The sequence below is a fragment of the Ascaphus truei genome, chromosome 5 (genome assembly GCF_040206685.1).
Source record: "Ascaphus truei isolate aAscTru1 chromosome 5, aAscTru1.hap1, whole genome shotgun sequence".
Lineage (NCBI taxonomy): Eukaryota > Metazoa > Chordata > Amphibia > Anura > Ascaphidae > Ascaphus > Ascaphus truei.
Genome location: NC_134487.1, coordinates 185829411 through 185848855, shown reverse-complemented (window position 1 = coordinate 185848855; position 19445 = coordinate 185829411). Strand labels below are relative to the sequence as shown.

The following is a 19445-nucleotide window of genomic DNA, read 5'->3' as shown; positions in this document are numbered from 1 at the left end:
AGTTTGCCCAGAGCAATGTGCTTGGCTGGATCCGAGAATCTCACTCAGTTCCCGATCCAATTCCTGGGGTATCCCATAACTCTGGAACCCCGATACATAGCCACATTCTGTAAAGACTTTCTCCGACAAACCCACTCTGAAACTTACAGCCTAGAAATCTCCCGGTCCCAGCATCCCAGGAAAGGCAAAACACACAGAAATCTTTAATGTCGCATAATTTGCACACAGTCACAGTAATGCATCTGGGATATCTGGGTCCAAGAGCATTGCAGTGGCAAGCAGTGCGACAGTCACGGTAGGTAAGCGCTTTGCTGGGATGCATACTATTTGTGTTGGTAACTCCGTGCGCATTTTTGGTATAATCACGGCCTTAGGCTGCAGTGACCCACGCTCATGCTTGAGAGCTGTGATGTCACCAACTGTCTGAGCATGAGCGCTAAGGCCGTGCTTATAGTGCCGGCGACGTCGCCCGAAAACAAATGCATTGTCGCCACCGCGTGCACTTATATTAAGCGCGACTGCGACACGATTTTTTGAAGCTGGGAATATTTGATTTTTCATAGGCTGTCGCCTCATGTGACAGCCCCTGAACCAATCAATGGCCTGGTCGCCCGCGACGCCGCCGCAAAGCGAAATACAACTTTCGCTAGCGGCGAAGGTGACGTCACGCGTCGCCGTCGCGGGCACTAAACCCGCGGCCTAAGGCTACGCTTATAGCGATGGTGACGTCAGGTTGTGGTCGCTGGAAAAATCAATTTGAGATGACTTCCAGCGACCAAGCCGTCGCTCCATCGCGTCACGCTTACTATAAGCGCACGCGACGGCGGGCATGTATTTGTTTTGACGCGCTGTCGCCGACACTATAAGCGCAGCCTTATTCAATAAGCTACGATCATGCCAAAACTCAGTCATAGGTTTCAGCTAATTGCAGTGAGATTGGCTGCTTCAGAGTTATTTAATAAACCCTTTAATGTTTCCTCTGTTAATTTCTGCTAATAACTTGGTTTGTATTGTAGCACACAATGCCCCATATTCAACGTAAGGGTTCTAAGCTTTAAGCATGCCTTCACTCCCTTTCATTTAAATTGTAGTTGGAGAGTGGTAAAGCGTAGCACCCATCACATGTAAACGCATATAGGCCCAGCTTCACGAATGTGTCTTTTTATTATCATTTATTTCTAAGGTGCTGTACAGTAGATGCAAAAGACAATAAAAATAAAACCTACACAAAATATTACAACATTAACACAGATTGGCTCATTAGCTAAGAAAATCAATTCTTTAGAGAAAGTATTTAATAGCCTTACTCAACTGTGAATATCCACTGCCAGCATTTCACATCATAGTATTAATAATAATATTCTTCAAAGTAAATCATTAGTTCATAGTAATGCCTTTGACAGCAGTGCCACCCACTGGCACTCAATTTGTGTACACTATGGGATTATTCAATAAACTGCTACAGGGCAATAGGTGCGATTATGACACAAAGTGTGTTTTATTCATTATGTCGTTTAATGAATACCACCTATAAAAGGCTCTCTAAAATCAGATGAAAATGTTACCTTACAAAAGAAATCATCTCAGTTACTCCCACACCGTGTACACATATATATATAATTTTATTTCAGGCCCCCTATGTGAATGAGGCTCATCCTTCGCCTGCATTACTAACCCCTCCAGCAGCTGAGGAGTTAATACGATATAAGCTCAGGCCCAGCCGGCACTGAACACTCCTTTACTTCCTCATGGAGCAGTACGAGCTGCCCCCCAGCGGAAGTGACGTTCCGGAATGTGAAACCGCTCTATCTCCTGACTGGGCGGAAGTACCTTCGGAGACTGGTGCCAGCAGAGAGGAGCTCCCGGGCCGCGGCGTTACCTTGGTGACGGCGGTGAATGGTATGAGAAGAGACCGCTGACCTTTGACCCGCGGGGTGCCCGCGCCTCACTGTGGGTATTGCAGTAGCTTTAGCAGCGCGGGGCTAAAAGCAAAAAGGCACTGAGGAGTGTGACGTCAGCTGCTGCGGGTATCATGTATTAGCGGCGCCTAATGCCACGGTGCACTCATTGGGGGAGGAGGCAGCCTAGTTTAGTGGTCCCTTCGCTGCCAGATGGGCCTGGAAACCAGAGGTAGCTGCCTTGTGTGTGCCAGGCCGGGCTGCAGCTCCGCTTGGGACCTGCAAATGCTCCACAAGTGCTATTTTTATTTACTGAATGTGAAAGTAGTGGTCCTGTCACAGTCAGACCCTCTAATACCAACGCTAGGGTTACCATACGTCCGTATTGTCCTGGATATGGCCGATTTATAGAATTAAGGTCGCCGTCCGGGAGGAACTTTTTTAAATATATAAAAACATCCAGGATTTCCATCCTCACGTGCGCGACGGTTGTCCTGGTTTGGTGTCCATTTTTATTTTTTTGAATGGTAACCGTAACCAACACCTACCACCTTGCTGTGCACATCAAAAATGACTGTCTAAATGTCACATAGAAGATGCTGGATTAACCCCTTCAATGCAGGGCGACTTGTGTAGCGATCACATGGTCGCCACGCTCCCATCTCCCAGTCATCTCTCCCTAGGAATGACCACTAAAGTGACAAGGGCCTCCAGCGTGCTGGCTGTTTTGACGTCATTGCGACACCCAAGGGAGTAACGTGTGTTTAATACATTTTGCAAGAGCAAACAAAATAACATTACCTTTGAACACACTGCTGAGGTGTGTGGGGCATATAGATGTTTCCCCATGTAACACATGTCCATCACTGGCAATTTTTTTTATTTTTTTGCTGCAGGGGCAATTGTTTGTGTCTGTGTACACGGGTGCATACCATGCAAGAAAGATGCAAACAAAATAGAGGCAAGGACCGGCACTTGAAACAAACACTTTTTTTTTGCTTTGAACATTTTGGCTCTAACATCATCCTTTCTCAAGAAAAAATGTATTGACTCGTATCTACGTTTTAGCAAGTGGGCACAGTAGAGCCTATTGTGGCTACGAGTCAATACATTTTCATATATATTTTTTTTTCTATGAATGTAGGGTGCCTGTTACCTGTTTATTTCCACCACTTTATTTACAACAAGCGACAGAGAAGCCCAATGCTACATCCAATATGACAAAAATACGCAGTGAAATACTTATATATTCTCTTGAAAAAGGGTCATTTAGTTTAACTCTTTGGCCAAAGCATTGTAAGCCTGTGAGCCATGACAAGGCAGACCCAGTTCACAGGTCCTAAGACTACCAGATAAAATACTAATATACTTCTATGAGGATTAAAATTCTCATTTACCTCTATTCGGAGGGAGAAAGACCAACATTTACAGCTTGCACCCAGGAAGATGTACTTACCTGCGTGGCATGCTTACTATATTCTCTAACAGGGTATTAAGCCAAAAAAGATGGTGTTCGTGGTGCACGGTAAAGGGAGGGGTATAAACCGTAACAAATCACTGAAGTGATCCAATATACCAGCACAACACAGCAACTGCAGAAAAGGGTGATTTATTGGTATATGTGCAGACAAAGATTTGTATCTGCACATGGACCAAATACATTACCCTTTTCTTCAGTTGCTGTGCTCCCCTCCCTTAATGGGAGACCATTGACATCCTCACATTTCCAAGTGCAGCAGCACTAAGAACTCCAGCTCCATAGCTCTGCCTGTGCCCTTCCACCATCCCAACTTATTACCTTAACCCCCTGAGCTCCACAGTGCAGCCTGCAGCCGCGGCTCATCTCCCTCCAAGCTCCTTAGCGGCCGCGCACTTAGACCGGGCCCAGCCTGTAGTCGGCTTTGGACATGAAGCCAAGTGCCGGCTGCTGCATAAAACAGACAGTGCCTGTCCCATGCTGACAAACAGCACTGGCTGGGGGGCAATTGGCAATTGTTTCCGTAGGATTCAGTGTCAGTCAGTGTTGGTGCAGAATATTACAACTTGCCATCCCAGACGGAACAATGAAGCTGTCTATATTTGTAAATTTAGCTACTTTTATTTTGCGTTCCTGTTTTCTAGATCCTCCTGTTATCTGTCTGGTTTTTGTAGCGCACGTTTCTTTTCTTTTCTATTCATTTGCAGAACGGCCCAAGATGTCCAACTTGAAGCTATGCCCTGATTGTGGCTCCTCTGACATCGTGGAGGATGCTCACTACTCTCAAGAGCAGCTGGTGTGTGCAGAGTGTGGCTTCATCCTCTCAGAGGGGCTGCTGGCCACCACACAGGCAGAGGAAGGGTTTCAGCAAGGTATGAATAGGAGTTCTGTGTTTTAGACAGTTGAGTGAAAATCCTATAAAAGTGGTGATCTCCCCTAAACCCTTAAATTCACCCCGTGAAATGAAAAAAAAAATCCTTATTTCCAAAGCAAAGACACAAAAAACAGCACGTTATTTAATTCGGATTACTTCTACGTTCCATTGGTTCCAAGAAGATAAATAACATTAAGTTGTTTGCAAAACATGGTTTTTTTTTTTAATACACAAGTTGCAGGTTGTGCCTTTCCTTCTGCATGTGTATAAATGTACACGCATTTCATCATCATTAAATGTTTTTGTTTCAGCTTTATTTGTAAGACCAAATGAGAGATTAACCAAATCTTCCATAGGTTATATAAAAAAAAAAAAAAAACAGCCACTGTACACCACTAATTCACTAACTGAAATGGTTGTGTGGAAAAAAACACTTAACTCCAGGTAAACATTTGATTGGTAGTGCTAATCTTCAGCCAAAGATAATTAGCAGCATCTAACATTTAACAACAAAGTTGTAATCCAAATGCGTGTTGGCCTCAAACGGGTAACTCAATGCGAAATAGAAGAAACATGCTGCACCCCAGAAAAAATAGGTATATATGATACTTTTACCGGTGCTCCTGAGAACAGGGAAGAAGCGTTTGCAATCCGTGGGTAGATCCAGGTAAGAAAAACTAATCAGGGATTTTTCAAAAGGAATTTGTTAGGCCAACAGATAAATAGACGTTTTGACTGCTACTGCAGCCTTCCTCTAATGGCGTGGCATGATTAAAGTCTCTCTATAGTCCAGTATAAATAGTCCTGAACTCTCAGGCCTGCGCAGTCCTGTTCCGTCACGAAATCCTGCCGTTTCCGATACGTCTGATGTCATCCTGATCTCTCGTCCGCGTCCTTTGTTATCCATTTTGTTGCGAAGCCCCGATCCTCTCATCAAGATGGATCAGCTACGTCGGCGTTTTGGTATAGCAGAGATGACAAGATGTTAGATGGTGTATGGGAGGATGTATTAAATCCCTGCTGGTAGTCATCTAACATCTTATCTGCTATACCGGAAACGCTGACGTAGATGATCCGTGCATCTTGATGAGAGATCTTGATCACGGCTTAGTAACAGAACGGAGGACACGGGTGCGAGTTCAGAATGTCAGAATGTCAGACACAAGAGTGGGAGTGGGACACATTGTGGGATTTCGTGACGGAACAGGACTGCTCAAGCATGAGACACCTGCAGAGGATTAGACATCTGGGATCTCGGGACTATTTATACTGGACTATAGAGCGACTTTAATCATGCCACTCCACTTGAGAGGCTGCCATAGCAGTCGAATCGCCGATTTTCTTTATTTGTTGGCCCAATAAATTCCTTTTGAAAAATTCGAAGTGCCCTGATTCGTTTTTCTTACCTGGACCAAAATATTTACAGAAACATTTAGTGTTCTGTGAATGAGTTTCTGCATGTTCTTGCAATGGGCCCCCATTAGATTTATCACACAACTACACCAAGCTTAAGCTGGTGTTAGAACAGTGGAATCGTATGACTCCCCAAGGATCTACAAAGGTAACGCTTTAGATGAACTCTTCCAGACTGCTCTCACTCGGCGTGCTTTTTACCATGTACAGGTTTAAGCATTAGAATCTTTTCTGCATTAAATGTGTATTTTGCAGCATTCCGCTTCAAAACAGTTCTGTTGATGGGAGCTTTTAAAAAAGAATTCCCAAGAGTATCTCCAATATAATGTGCACATATTTCTGTACAGTAATCAACTGAAAATGTGTATAAATTAACTCTAGTAAAACATGACGTCTTATCTCTCTCCCTTTCTGTGTGTTTTCTTACCCATATCTCTTGAATGTAGCACCTTTTTTTTAATGCTACTATTTATCCTGAGCAGTCTTCTCTTTCAAATTTATTTTAGCTTTTAAAAAGCCATGTTCGTGCCATTCCCTTTTAGACTATGTAGCATTGTATTGGTCTGCTTGTATATCTGATGGTTTTATGGGATTGAAAAAAATGGCTGATAGGAAGTAATGGTGTTGCTGTTAAATTAGTAAATGCTTTTTAGTTCAATATTTTTTTAAATAAAAATTGGGTGGGAAATATTAACACTGCATTGACCGTCTGTGGGGGTTTTTTTTGGTGGATGAGCTATTTTACAGATCCATAATAATGTCATGTTTCTACTTTTGCTAACAGCCGTGAGGTTTTCACATAGCACAGGAGAGACTGAGTCTATGAGCAGGACCAAGCTGCGTGGTAAGTCTGTGTATTCCCAAATGTCCTTCCACACATGGTGACCGTGACAGACAAGTGACCTATTCCATAGAGTCTGTACCCTGCACACGATGGCAACATAGTGGCACAGGCCAAAGGGACATATCCCTTCTGGTGGGAGGGTCACAGTCAGTGACAGATGAGACTTCTTACCGACTGATAGAAACGGAGACTGGAATGACCAACGTTCCATAAAGGCTGGTGCTCCTCTTTTATCCTCTCATAGTTAGCGATGCATTAGGCTGCGGCCAGGGTGAATGAGAGCGCGCTCGAGCTCTATGCTTATTTTGCTCTGGTGTGTCGGGGATCACGGCCGTGACATCACGGAGCTGGTTCGCCCTCATTGGGCGAACCGCTCACGTGACGCAGCAGCGAGCAGCAAAATCAAATTTGACTGTCTCGGCAAGCAGCAAGCTCACTGTCACCTGCACACACCCATACCCTGGACAAGTGCATTTAGAATAATCCGGCTATGCGCACCCGCTTTGCTTCACTCGGGCTGCAGCTTTAAGCTACATGGAACTCATTGTATAGGGGGCATAGATCGAAGGTTCATATGGACCATTGGTTTTATCTCGGGGGGGGGGGGGGGGGGAGAGAGGAATAGAGTAACCTACAGTAAGTAACTTGAAAGACTGTTAGTATTGTAAAACAGCCAGGAATGACCTATGCCCCACGGAGTCTAGTTCTTCAGTTATAAATGGAAACTATTTGAGAGGGAGTGCCAGAGCTTAGCATCTAAGCAGTGCACTAGGAAAAGCGCAGATTCAATAGGATTTCATGTTGGTGTATTAAAGTGCAGCAGCGTATAACCAAAGAGGAGGCTTGCTGTAGTATAGAATCACAAGTAACAATAAAAGGAGAGAGTACAGCATATGTGGAACAGTTAGGAGAGATTGGGTTACATCTGGTTTGAAGAACGGTTTGCTGCCCGGGTCACTGGTTTTTTTTGTTTTTTTGTTTTTTCCCTCTTGTGCCCCACAGACCTCAAGCGTGTGCGGGATCTGTGCAAAATCCTAGGTCTGCCATCTGGCTTTGAGGACACTGCAGTGTCTTATTACGAAAAAACCTGGCAGCAATCCTTGTACCACTCTGTCACACTGCAGAAGAAAGAGGTGGTGGTGGGATGCTGCGTGTACATCACTTGCAGGCAGCACAGGTGGCCTCTCACCATGGCTACCATCTGCTCGCTGCTGTATTCAAAGAAGGAAATCTTTGCAGGTGTCTACCTGGACATGGTGCATGTGCTGAAGCTGGATGTGCCCTCTTTGAGCCTTCAGGACCTGGTGAAGGTTCACTGCAAGAGGTGAGTGATATCATGCTTAACCTGAGAAGTGTCAACATCGGTTCCATAGCTGTGGTGTTCAGTGTAGAACAAGGCAGTATCTAGAAAATATCATTGTTGCGTACGGCATACCTGTAAGTTAATGACCTGCATGTGGAACACAGGTTAATACACTTATCTAAATCAGGGGGTGCAACATGTTCTGGGGGGGGGGGGGGGGGCACGGCGCTTACATAGGCCCCTTGCTCTTCCACAAAACATTTAAATAAAATGCTGGGGGAGCATGTGAGGCCTCTGTCTCTTACCTTCTCTCCAGCGGCTTCTGGCGATGTGTCGGATGACAACTCGGTCAAATAACGCCGCAGGATCAAATGACACCACCGGAGAAAAGGGGGGGGGAACAGGCAGGGGGTCGCAAATTAAGTTTACACACCCCCGATATAGATGACCCACCTTTTCACTTTCTGCAAAGGTCACTCAAGTGAACAATATCTCCTCTCAATCCGTCCCAATATACCATCTGTCACAACCCGCACAATTGTGAACACATGACGTATGCAACCAGGGTTAATACACATGGCTAAACTAGCCAACTCACCTTTTCTCCTTCACAAAGTACTTCAAATTAGTTAATATTTACTCTTGCTCTGTTGCAATCTAGCCATTAATAGGCTTCCACCACCAAAAGAAATATCAACTATGTAATTTCCAGAGTTTAAAGGCAACAAAACTGTTCTAGCAGAATGTGTCGGACCATGCCATTCACTCTCTACAAAGCTTGCAAACCATTCATTCAGAGCCCAACGTATTGCTTATTAAAGTTCAGATTTTTAATATAAAAAATAGTGCTTAGATTAGAGATTACAAGAACATACAGTAATATTAAATACATCGTTTCATCAAAATTTAAAAAAAAAAAACATGAATCTAACGTCCGTTGCCGTCTAACATTGATCAGATCTTTTCCCAAAGGGTGTTGAGTTGAAATTGAGATTTCACGTGCTCCAGGATGAACACTCCCTTAGTTGAAATCTAATTTTCTATTCACAAATGCCAATTTTTATGCCCAAACCCTCTGCATTGAAAGACACACCCACACCTTTCCATCAATCAGCCCGACAGTTTTACGACTTAAGAATTAAAAATTCTTTAGATGTTAAAAGTTGACTGAATATAGAAATGCGCTCCTAACTTTATTTCTTTAATACTTGGAATAATGTGATTCATATCAATAGGTTCAGTCAAGTGTCGACTGTAACAAGACTAATGTTGGCCGACTTGCTCCTAAATTTGAGTGACAAAAAATTTGAGTGACAAATTGATATCTGTCCTTTGCCATCTCCTAAACATGAATGGTTTGGCCTTAAAGCTGCAGACCCTAGAGATATACATCAGTGCTGTAGTATGAGAAAATACTTGCAGCATTTTATTTTATTTTTTTTAAACTGAATTACATTTTTAATGCAACAAGCATATTATTATTTTTTTTTTTTTTTTTTTTTTTTTTAGCAATCATTTACAAAGTCGCATCCCCTTCCTCTTCTGAAACAGGCTTTGGCACACCCCTTTTTTGATCCCTGCCCACACTCTAGCAGTGCACAAATTGTATCTAGTGACTGCCTGGTCACATGGTCTTCCCCACAGAACTTTGCATCTTTGGTCCTCTTCTGCCGCATTGAAAGCCATTTGGTGAACCCCCGAGCAGAATCTTTGCGGATCGATCAACAACTTAGCAAATTACTTATTGTGTGGATTGTATTGATGCACATATTAAAGGTGGGGGAGGGGGCCGACACAAAAAAGAAATGGCAGCTTGGACTGCTGCTTTTAATGCATCCGTCCCATTGCAACTGTTTAGAATATCCATTCGTTATTCTTCAGAATAGGTGTTGGCTCATGATATCTTCATATTTACTAAATTTACTCTTTTTGGGATACGTTCTTAGCCACGCCCCCTGAACCCTTCAAAGAAGTTTCCCGTTCAAGTGCGAGGAAACAATATTTCAATCCCTTCTGGCAAAAATAGATGCCATTTAGATTCTATCTGTCCTATAGAACTTGATAGGCCATAAACTTTTCTTGTATTTTTTAACGCAATTTGTAACCAATGGTAACCCCTTGTGTGCCTGATTTAAATACTTAATATATATTATTAATAATATCATCATAACTTTCTGGCTGTCCTTCTTTTTTTTTTTTTTTGGTATTCCCTGAATGTCACAAAGGTCGGCACTCCAGGGGCTTTTGTTAGGTCCCAGGAACGTGATCTGGTGTATTGCTCGTTTTCTGGGGGAGATCACGTTCACTGCGATCGCGAGGAGCTTTGCTTCTGTTAGTAACGCTGGCAGACTGCCCGTGATTTACGTGACCACAATGGTAGTCTAGTGTCGCCAGGCTTCCAGCAGCGAAAGAGTTAGCTAGTGCCTCATATGACCAAAGTGGCGTTGGCATGTTTAATAGGTAAAGTGTCGATGGTTGAGCCCATTTTTATTCAAATAAGACCAGTATTTCTTAACTTTTAATGTCACTATTGAAACCAATGCTTTTGGGAGGTTTGTACTCCATATTTACTCAAATTCTCTGATGCTGTGTGTTAAAGCGTTATATTTCTCAATAATTCACTGGTGTATATACTTGGTTTTTTTTGTTTCTTGTTTGCAGCATAATTGGTTTTAGGCAATAATTGGGAATTTTTTTCCACAAGAAGCAGATCAGTGATAATGTTACTTTAGTGGGAATTGAATCTTTCGAAGAAAGCCAATTACATTGTGTATGTTCTCACCAATATATTTGTCGTTCCAGTTTCAAGCTCTTCCAGGACTCCCCAGCCACCATTCCCGAATACGCAGAGGATATGGACAAGGTGTTAGAAAGGACTTTGCTGATAGTTGAATTGGCCAGCGAGACATGGCTGGTGACTGGGCGTCACCCCATCCCCATTGTCACAGCTGCGGCTTACCTGTCCTGGCAATCACTGAGACCGTCCCACCGCCTGTCCTGCACCCTCTCCCGCTTTTGCAAACTGTCTGACACCGACCTGCCGCCACCAGCCCCAAAGAGGTTGAAGGAGCTTCAGGACACTCTGCTGAAGATGGCCACACAGCTGGCTTGGCTGAAGGTGCTGTCGCTAAATAAGAAGAACGTGGTGCAGCACGTGGATGACATCTTAAAGCATCGTGCATACCTTCTCAGACGGGCTCTGGCAGCCACAGAGAGTGTGATGTCAACAGCAGAGCCAGAAGCCCAGCCCTCTACTCGCCAACCAAGTCCTATAACACCCTTCCTTCCCCCATGCCTGGCCAATCCAAAGAAGAGAAGCCGTTCCAAGGCGTTCTCCCCAGGCCGGCTGGACATCACAGGGGAGGAGGACATATCGGACAGCGAGATCGAGCAGTACCTGAGGACACCAGTTGAAATGGAGGAGTTTCAGCAAGCCCAGAGCGGGATAATAAAGTCTTGAGTACTTGTAAGCCCATAAGGACCCAGTTGGTTGAATGACCTTGTTCAGAATCTTCACACCAGCAGTTACAACACTACGATGATTTAGAAACGTTATACATGTGGATTAACCCTTAAGTGCCAGCAACGCTTTAGAAGACTTTGGATTAATGGCTCCCTGTGGATCAAAGACCCTGACAAAACCAAGGCTAAAACATTACCACTGTTTGTTAGCAGGAATACGTTCTGTTTTAAATTACATTTATTCTGTCAAGATTGTTTTGAGGGGGACAGAGCGAGAGGTAGAAAGGTATCATCAGTGTTTCCCCTAATTTGTAACTGAAAGCTTCCCGGCTGCAAAATTATGGCTGACAAAACGGCACCAGCATTATTTAAAGAAAAAGGTAACACAGTATTTTTGTGCTTTGAGAGATTGGTCTGGATGTTTTGCCAATTTGTTTATACTGTGTGGTGTTGAGTACAGTATCAAAGTCTCCGAGTCTCTGAACTGTAGCACCACACTTTTTGGCGAGAACCTTATTGAATAATCTGGTGCTGTTTTGTGCATTATACTTGCAGCAGTGAACTTCTTAGGCTGCGCTTATAGTGACGGAGACGCGACCGATGACGTCGCCACTAGCGAAAGTTTTATACTTTAGTTTTAAGCGCTGTTGCTGGTGACAAGGCCAGTGACGTCACGAAGGGGGCGGGCAGCACACTGATTGCTTTAGAGACAGTCATATGGGGCGAATGTATCTAAAAAATCTAATTTACATGGCTTCAATTTTTGGTCGCGCTTACTATAAGCGCTTGCGACAGAGTCAATGGATTTGTTTTGGAGCGGCGTCGCTGTCGCCAGGCACTATAAGCGCAGCCTAAGGCTGTAATTGTCACAACCCCCTAAATATTAGTTAAATTGAACTTTTTATACCCTTGTAACTTGGAAAATGAACCTTTCCATATATCAAAATATATTTAGGTTTTTTTTCCCTTGAGAATCCTGCTGTTTTTACTGCCTTCACTGTCAGTCCTACTTTTATTGGGAAAGGGAAGGATATCCATCAGGCACCTAGCGGATACAGGGCCTCCAACATTCTATACAGAGCTGGAATGTATACAGAGCTGGAATGTAGTTTCTCTTTTCTGCTCTGTAAAAAGGACTCAATATGGCCGTTGCATTTCATGGTTCTACAGGCGAATAGGAAACTGTTGCCACTCACAATTAGACGGCCGTTTAAACGCACCGGCTACACCGTTCTGTAGGGAATCAGAGGGTCCCAGTATCGGAAAATTATGTGCATCAGCTCTGGAGGACCTCTGTGGTTCCTGAGATACTTGGTTTTTCAGCTCCTTGAAGGGAACTCTATTATAGCTGCCAAAACTAGCGTGTCCCACAGGCCAATAAGCTTCCTATTGGATGTCTGTTTTTAATGCCTTGGATGAACACCTTTAGCTACACCTACCTATAATCTTGGAAACCGAGGGGTCCCAGGAGCTGAAGATAACCACGGTTATAAAAATATATACACATACCATTTTAATGCTCCCGGGCACTAGTTTGTTCCTGAGCCTGTTGGGGGACTGCAACCTTAGTGAGGCGCCAAACCGAACTGTAAGTGGATGGTTTAACGTTCAATCTCCGTAGGAGATTCCAAAGTCACACCCCACAATGCCTTGTAGCATGAAGCGTTTCATTCAATTACAAATCGCACGCCTGGAATGGATTTTGCAAATACTTTAATATATATTTTCTTTACAAAAAAACATTTCATTTGGTGTATTAAAATAGTACAAAATATACTTTGGACAGTTCTTTGGCACTATATATATTTTACTCTTTCAGAGAAACGGGATTCACGAAGGAGAGAATAAAACAGATGCTGTGTAAATTATCTATGATCCGACATCCTAGTCCTCATTATAGTCGGAAAGTCTCATTTTAGAAACGTATGATGTATCAATGCAGATTGGAAATGGGCTCACAATCTGTACGATCCTTGTTGTACAAAGATCATTTTTAATTGATGTTGGTGGTATTAGATTGCAGTTATGATCTTGTTATAACGGTGGGATTATTCTGCATGATTTGTAGTAACTCTTGCTACTGATTTTGGGTTTGGTTTGACCGTGTATAAAATTAGTATAAACATTTCAGATTGGAAATCTCCATAAGTCATGTCATACTTGCATTATGGGTGAACATTAAGTGCTTAATTATGTGCCTAAAAGCCAAGGATCAGTGGGAATTAAATGACAGAAACCATAATGGTGGCATGGAATATATAATTGGCACAAGTTACTTACAGAAAGTGACGCGGTAAGTACTACTTTGACCAGTTAGTCTACTTGCTGAGCTACTAATTGTTTTTTAACATAGAATTGAAGCAAGCGGTCTCCAGAACCAAATCCCATTAATTTCAGCGTGGAGGACCCTCTGCTTCTGGAGATACCTCCATTGGGGGCGCTGGTAGCTGCTCCGCTGGCAGGTTTCACATTACAGCGACGTTTCACAGCTCCTGTGCCCTGCGAGCCAATAGGAAGTGGTGACGTCATCAGCTTCGGCGTCCTATTGGTCCGCGTTAGTGTGAGAGCTTTAAACTTTGCCGAGACTCTGGCACCCCCTTTTTTGGAGGTCGGTATCTCTGGAAGCAGGGAGTCATTGGAGAAGAAATTAATGGGGTTCAGCACCGGAGATCCCCTGCTTCATATATTTTAAGGGGGGGAAAAAAGAAGCAATTTGTGTTTTTTTTTTTTTTTAAGGGTTATTTTAGTATCCTGTGTACACATGGTACCAAAACCAGCACATTTCTATTTAAAAAAAAAGGACTCCTAATGCTTTCAATTGTCTATGAATATGGTGCTGTTTTTTTAATGCAAACAGTTTGCAGAACAAAGACTGATAAACAGATCCACTACCCTGCTGCTTGAGTCCCTAAGTTATGTTTGCCTTGTCTATTCCAAGCATTCCTTTATTGTATTCTGGTGTCTCGTGCATAATTGAAATTGTCTTGAAGACAATGGTTCGTCAAATCTGAGCATATCACCTGAAAACGACAACGGTGTTTCATTTTGGGTGAGATGACAAAGTCCTGAAGCAAAGGGTGCCCAGTGCTAGGGCTATGGTGAAGATTCATTAAGCTTCAATAGAGGATATTGGATCTGGATTCCACATTAATGGCAGTTAAAGTTAATGGCAGATAACAACAACTTATCAGCGTTTAGTTAATCCTGGCCAAAGACCCTTAACATTTCATACTATGGTAATTAAATATGGTCGAGAATCACTAAAAACTGATAAGTGGTATCGGGGCTCTATTCCGCAAGAACTTGCATGGCATCGTCCGCAGAATTGGAGTTTAGTTCATTTCCCTCTCCTACATGTAGATTAATTTCCAGGTTAAGAGATGCCTATTGATGGGCTTTGTTGCATTCTTTGCCGATGTAATGCTATAAGTGCATTCAAACAGTCGCAAGCACCTCCAGGTACCTGTCAGAAAAGAGACCCGTGAGCCCTGGAAAGCTTGTGTACAGATAAATCTATAAAAAACTCATGTTGGTCCACTAAAAAGAAGCAGAACCAGCAACAAACCTACATTTCTCCAGGACCAAATGGCTACTCAAACGTTTCAACATGTACTCTGCTAGCCTCATTGTTAAGGATGTCACTGAGAATCAAACAGCTTATACCGTAAAGTAACAGAAATGACCTGTTTTAGCGTCACTCAAAATCCATTAAAAGGCATTTTTATTCAGGGATGAAAATCCCTTATTTATAACAGTTATAGAAATAAATCAATTAGACAATTGCAATACTGATTATCATTTCACCTCTTGATAATACTGTACCAGTGAGGCCACAGTTTGAATGTCCTATGATGCCACCCCTTTGTCACCAATCACACAGTGGCATTGCTGCATTAAGTTAATGATTTTTTTTTTTTTTTTTTTTACAAAGTCCCCTGTAATCCCTAATTATTAAGGCAACAAGGCACTCGGGATAATAAACAACTGATTGTGACCCAGCTTCTGGGTCTTATAAGTCACTTTACTGTATAAAGCAGGTCATTACGATTTATCTACCCCAATATACATTAGTGTGAAAATATATACTGTAGCACTACAAAAAGTAAATGCACACCATTTATATTGACTAAATGCATGTACTGTGTGCATCACCCTTGCACATTGTGGGACTAGCTGTAGGCCTGGTGTAAGATAGAGGTATATCTCTCAATACAGTATCTCAAATGAAGTACTTGGAGTTTTTGGCTTAGGTTTTAGAGTCGCTCATTAATACTTTAGAAACACTTCTGAGTGTTCTCTCTTTGACTTCAGTTCTTTGGCATATTTTATTCTAGGCTTGAGAATGTAATGTAATACTAATTCTCTTACCAACTCATGCCCACAATAGACCTCTTGCAGGGGTTTAAGTAACAGTCCTGTAGCCTTGGAAGTCTGCTTCTCCCCGCCCCACACACACACACACACACCAAAAAAAAAAGCTGTGTAATACAACCGGCATAGGACTAAAGGGCTCAATATTTAAGTGGATAGAAGCAAAAAGTGATGCACTGTGATTGCTCATTTGCGTGTCATTACCCAGAATCACTGGGTGCAGTGGGAGCAGTGTATGCTGTGTTAAGGGGTGAGGCAGGTTTTGGGACCTGTTTGAGACGTGAATGTGCTCATAATTGTTCTTTATCATTTTTAAATAAGAATCCCTGCTCTCATCTGAGAAGTCACATTATCTGTATGATGCAATAGGACAAAATGCCATGCAAATTCACGTTACAGTGACCATACTTTAGCTCATATATAGCTTGCTTCATTATTAATCATTTCTGGGCTGGATGGTCCTGAAACACAATGTATGACATTGATTGTACATAGTTTTTACAGGGTTTTAAAAAAAATGATTGCCTTTTGACACAGACACATATAGGGCACAAAAGTCCTATTCAAAACACTGATATAGAAATGTACACAGTTCTCCAAAACCGATCATGATCTATCTATACATATACAATATAATACTATATTTGAAAAATAAACATTTCCCTCTGTGTTTAATATAACAACTTAAAAAAAAAAAACTGAATAGACATATACCATGCAAAAGTGATTTAAGGAGAGTAATAGCTTGCTTCCCATTTCTAAAAGTCTATCATTAGATTGTCGCCTTTTTGATTGGGGGGGTCTATTTTAATTGCCCAATGTTTTAGAAACAACTTTTTGGGGCAGTTGTGATAGACTCTACCAGCGTGTGAGATTGTAGGTTTTTTCCCCATGTCTGGCCTTAGTCTGTATACGTAGGAGTCATTAGCTAAATTCAGGCAGTCTCTTCAGAAATCTTTCAGTGTCTTTGGAGTTGCATAGAACTGTCTGGATTCCTTCAGAAGACTTTCTTTAAGAACTGATTTCAGATCTCGTAGTAAACAGTTAGGTGTCACTGGATATGTACATGGAAACGAGGAATGAAAGGAGAATTCACGGAAACTTCTGAAAGACGATATGGGGAATGGTTGGAAGTCAAAAGAAAGTTATGAAGTGCTATCACTTCGAGAGTTATGAGTGAGACGCTAATAAGTGCACCAACCCTGGGCCTTGGTTGAGTGAGTCCCTAATAACTGCCCAAAGAAATTAAAATTCTCCATCATTTTTCTAAGGCACATATGTATTAATATAATGATAAAAGAAAATGTAAGTACACAGGTCTTTCCATCCACTGGATGTAGGGAATAATGCTGATTGATTGTAAATAAAGCCAAGTGATCTTACAAAGGATTTATACTCTGTCCTGTGCTTTGAGCTAATTATATCGAGGATGAAGTATTATCCAAGTCATAAGTGACAATCTTAAGTGATCTTTCGCATCTCTGGCTTCAGCCCAATCTATTGAGATTCTTGATACTTTAACCCATCAGGAAAAAATGAAGGATTCCATCCAACGAAGGTATGCTTTTAAGTCCACACTCCTATAAGGGATATGACTTATTCTTCGAAACAAGGATGTATACATTGATTATAGGCCATTGTGTTGTCTGCACTTATCCAACACCTGGGCACGTCAACTTTGCTTTCATTGGAACTCCGGACATCTCTGCCAACCAATCGATAATTCCAAACTGAAGCTGGGGAGAGCCCTTTTCCCTAGCATGTGTTTATACTGTTTGGTGCGACTCTTCTGTTTATGAGGTTTAAGGAACTAGCCATTCACACCTGGCTGCAAACTACACAGTAGTTTCACTCTTCCAGAGACCCGTCTTCATGGTCGCAGTACCCTCGGTAGTTGCGAGGTTGATGTCATATTTGCTACCTTTCAGGACACCATTCTGGTTGGCTGTGTTGAGTGGGTACGATCTGCGTTTGGTCTCCCTTTCCATGCTGTTTGCTTGTTTCAGGTTGTCCCGACTCGCACTTCTCTTCTGGGCCTTGGCAAAGTCCTGTGTCTGGTGCCCGCTACTGTCGCTCCCTTCAGATTGTGTTAGTGCCCCCTCAGGTTCCCGAGCTTCCACACCCGTCCTGCCATTGTTTAAAGGACTGTTCTTGCTGTGGTAGCTTTCAGAATGGCTGTTATGGATGCTGCCACTTTCGCTGGAAGGCTGGTCCGAGGAGGTACCCCTGAGCACCTTTAATCTATGGTGTTTCCCTTCCCGGTATTGCTTAGTTCTGCTCTTATGGTTTCTGCGGCCATGAAGATTGTTCATATATCTACTGGGAACAGTCACGTTTTTGTTGTCTGCTTCACTCTCTTCACAGCTGGGTGGCTTGGGTGGGCAGCTCTCTGCTTGGTTCTGGGCCACCTGCAGGTTTGTAATCTTGCAGGGCCCAGTGTTGGAGTTACTGCTGCTGGTTGGTGAGGATGAAGACTTGACAGAGTTCGCCACCTCAAGGTTACATCCAATGTAGACCTGAGATGCGTCATCAACGGGGGAACCAGTGTGGACATACGCTTGCATTGGCAAAGCTTCTGTGTATGATGGACAGCAAGTGAACCAGGAGTGCTGAACATCCTGGCGTCGTACACAGTGGTGAATGAAGACGAAGAGCCCCAGAGCCACTGCTGTCACCCCATAAAGGCAGCTGAAGACGACATTGAAGTACCAATTCTGTGAAACAGCCAAAGCCCCGAACACCCATAGTGCAATGTACAGAGCATGGCTGATCACCAGAGCCCAGAACTGCACCTCCAGCGAATACACACTGTCGACTTCCACAGCTGGAGCTGTAGAGTTGATAGTGACGGATATGGAACTTGAATCGCTCAGGAGTTGGCTGATGCCGCCCGGGGACTGCTGAGGGTCACTTGGCTCTGGAAGATCCTTCTGTTCCGATGGCTGACGCTTCAGGTTTATGCCAGCACACAAGAGGTAAATCCAGGTGACCAAGAGGATAAGAGCAGCTGGGACATAGAAAGCACCAAGACTCGGCCTCCACACCAAACAGCAGCTATGGAACAAGAAACAAATTATTGTCAATGATTTTTCCATCTTGTATGTGTAATAAGGAAAAAAAAAGTTATCAACAGCACTCCCAAGTTGGCAGGTTAAAATATCAACTCAATAAAGATATCCAAAAAAAAAGTTTGCATGCAGATATAAAAAGATTTAAGTTTTGGACTTGTGTACCCTTCTCAAGATCTAATGGTGGCCTATTGTGGAGCTGCTTTATAGAGCGTATGATGCAGGTGTTTTGGTGACAAACTGGCGTCTTGATGTCACCAAATTCTGCTTTTATGGTTTCTGACATCAGGACGCCAGTTTTCGGCACCAAAACATCTGCATCCTCCTCTCTATAAAGCAGCTCCACTATGGGCTGCCATGAGCCCGAAACATTGCTTGTTGTGCTTAATCTTTTTGTATTACAAATACTATGTAACTATGTATTCTGTGTGCAAACTTGGGAGTGCTCTGGATACCTTCTGCCCCCCCCCCCCGCCCCCCCTTTCTGTGAATTTCCACTTCTCCAGGTGGTGACCATCTTCCACATGCACCCTGACACAGTTAAGAACTTATTTTCACTATCTAAAAATACCCATGTGGGTGCTGTCTGGAACCCTGTATAGAACGTGGACTTTAAAACCATTGACAATGATATGGGCAACATTGGAGAGACATTATTTAGTAGGAGGTCAATTTATGAAAGCCTCCCAGTTACAACATTGGAGCAAAATTAATGCAATAAACAGCATCACGTTT

The 19445-nt window shown here is 42.9% G+C and overlaps 2 protein-coding genes across 4 annotated transcripts in view; one reads left to right on the top strand and one right to left on the bottom strand.

Moving 5' to 3' along the window:
* Nucleotides 1-1779: 1779 nt before the first annotated feature.
* On the top strand, nucleotides 1780-13410 carry BRF2 (BRF2 general transcription factor IIIB subunit). Of its 3 annotated transcripts, XM_075601408.1 has the most exons (6): nucleotides 1814-1888; nucleotides 1921-1950; nucleotides 4083-4247; nucleotides 6447-6506; nucleotides 7509-7830; nucleotides 10612-13410. In XM_075601408.1, the coding sequence occupies exons 3-6, from the start codon at nucleotides 4094-4096 to the stop codon at nucleotides 11267-11269; spliced, it is 1194 nt and encodes a 397-aa protein (XP_075457523.1). In that variant the 5' UTR covers nucleotides 1814-1888; nucleotides 1921-1950; nucleotides 4083-4093; the 3' UTR covers nucleotides 11270-13410. The 3 variants fall into 3 exon arrangements, with proteins under 3 accessions (XP_075457522.1, XP_075457523.1, XP_075457521.1); XM_075601407.1 differs by lacking the exon at nucleotides 1921-1950 and having other exon boundaries at nucleotides 1780-1899; XM_075601406.1 differs by lacking the exons at nucleotides 1814-1888; nucleotides 1921-1950 and adding an exon at nucleotides 1957-2130.
* Nucleotides 12968-19445, bottom strand: part of ADGRA2 (adhesion G protein-coupled receptor A2) — a 187597-nt gene continuing 181119 nt past the window's right edge. The window contains exon 19 of the mRNA XM_075601405.1: nucleotides 12968-18696. Within this exon, the coding sequence (XP_075457520.1) occupies nucleotides 17478-18696 (1219 nt within the window). The 3' untranslated portion in view covers nucleotides 12968-17477. The remainder of the gene's footprint in view (nucleotides 18697-19445) is intronic.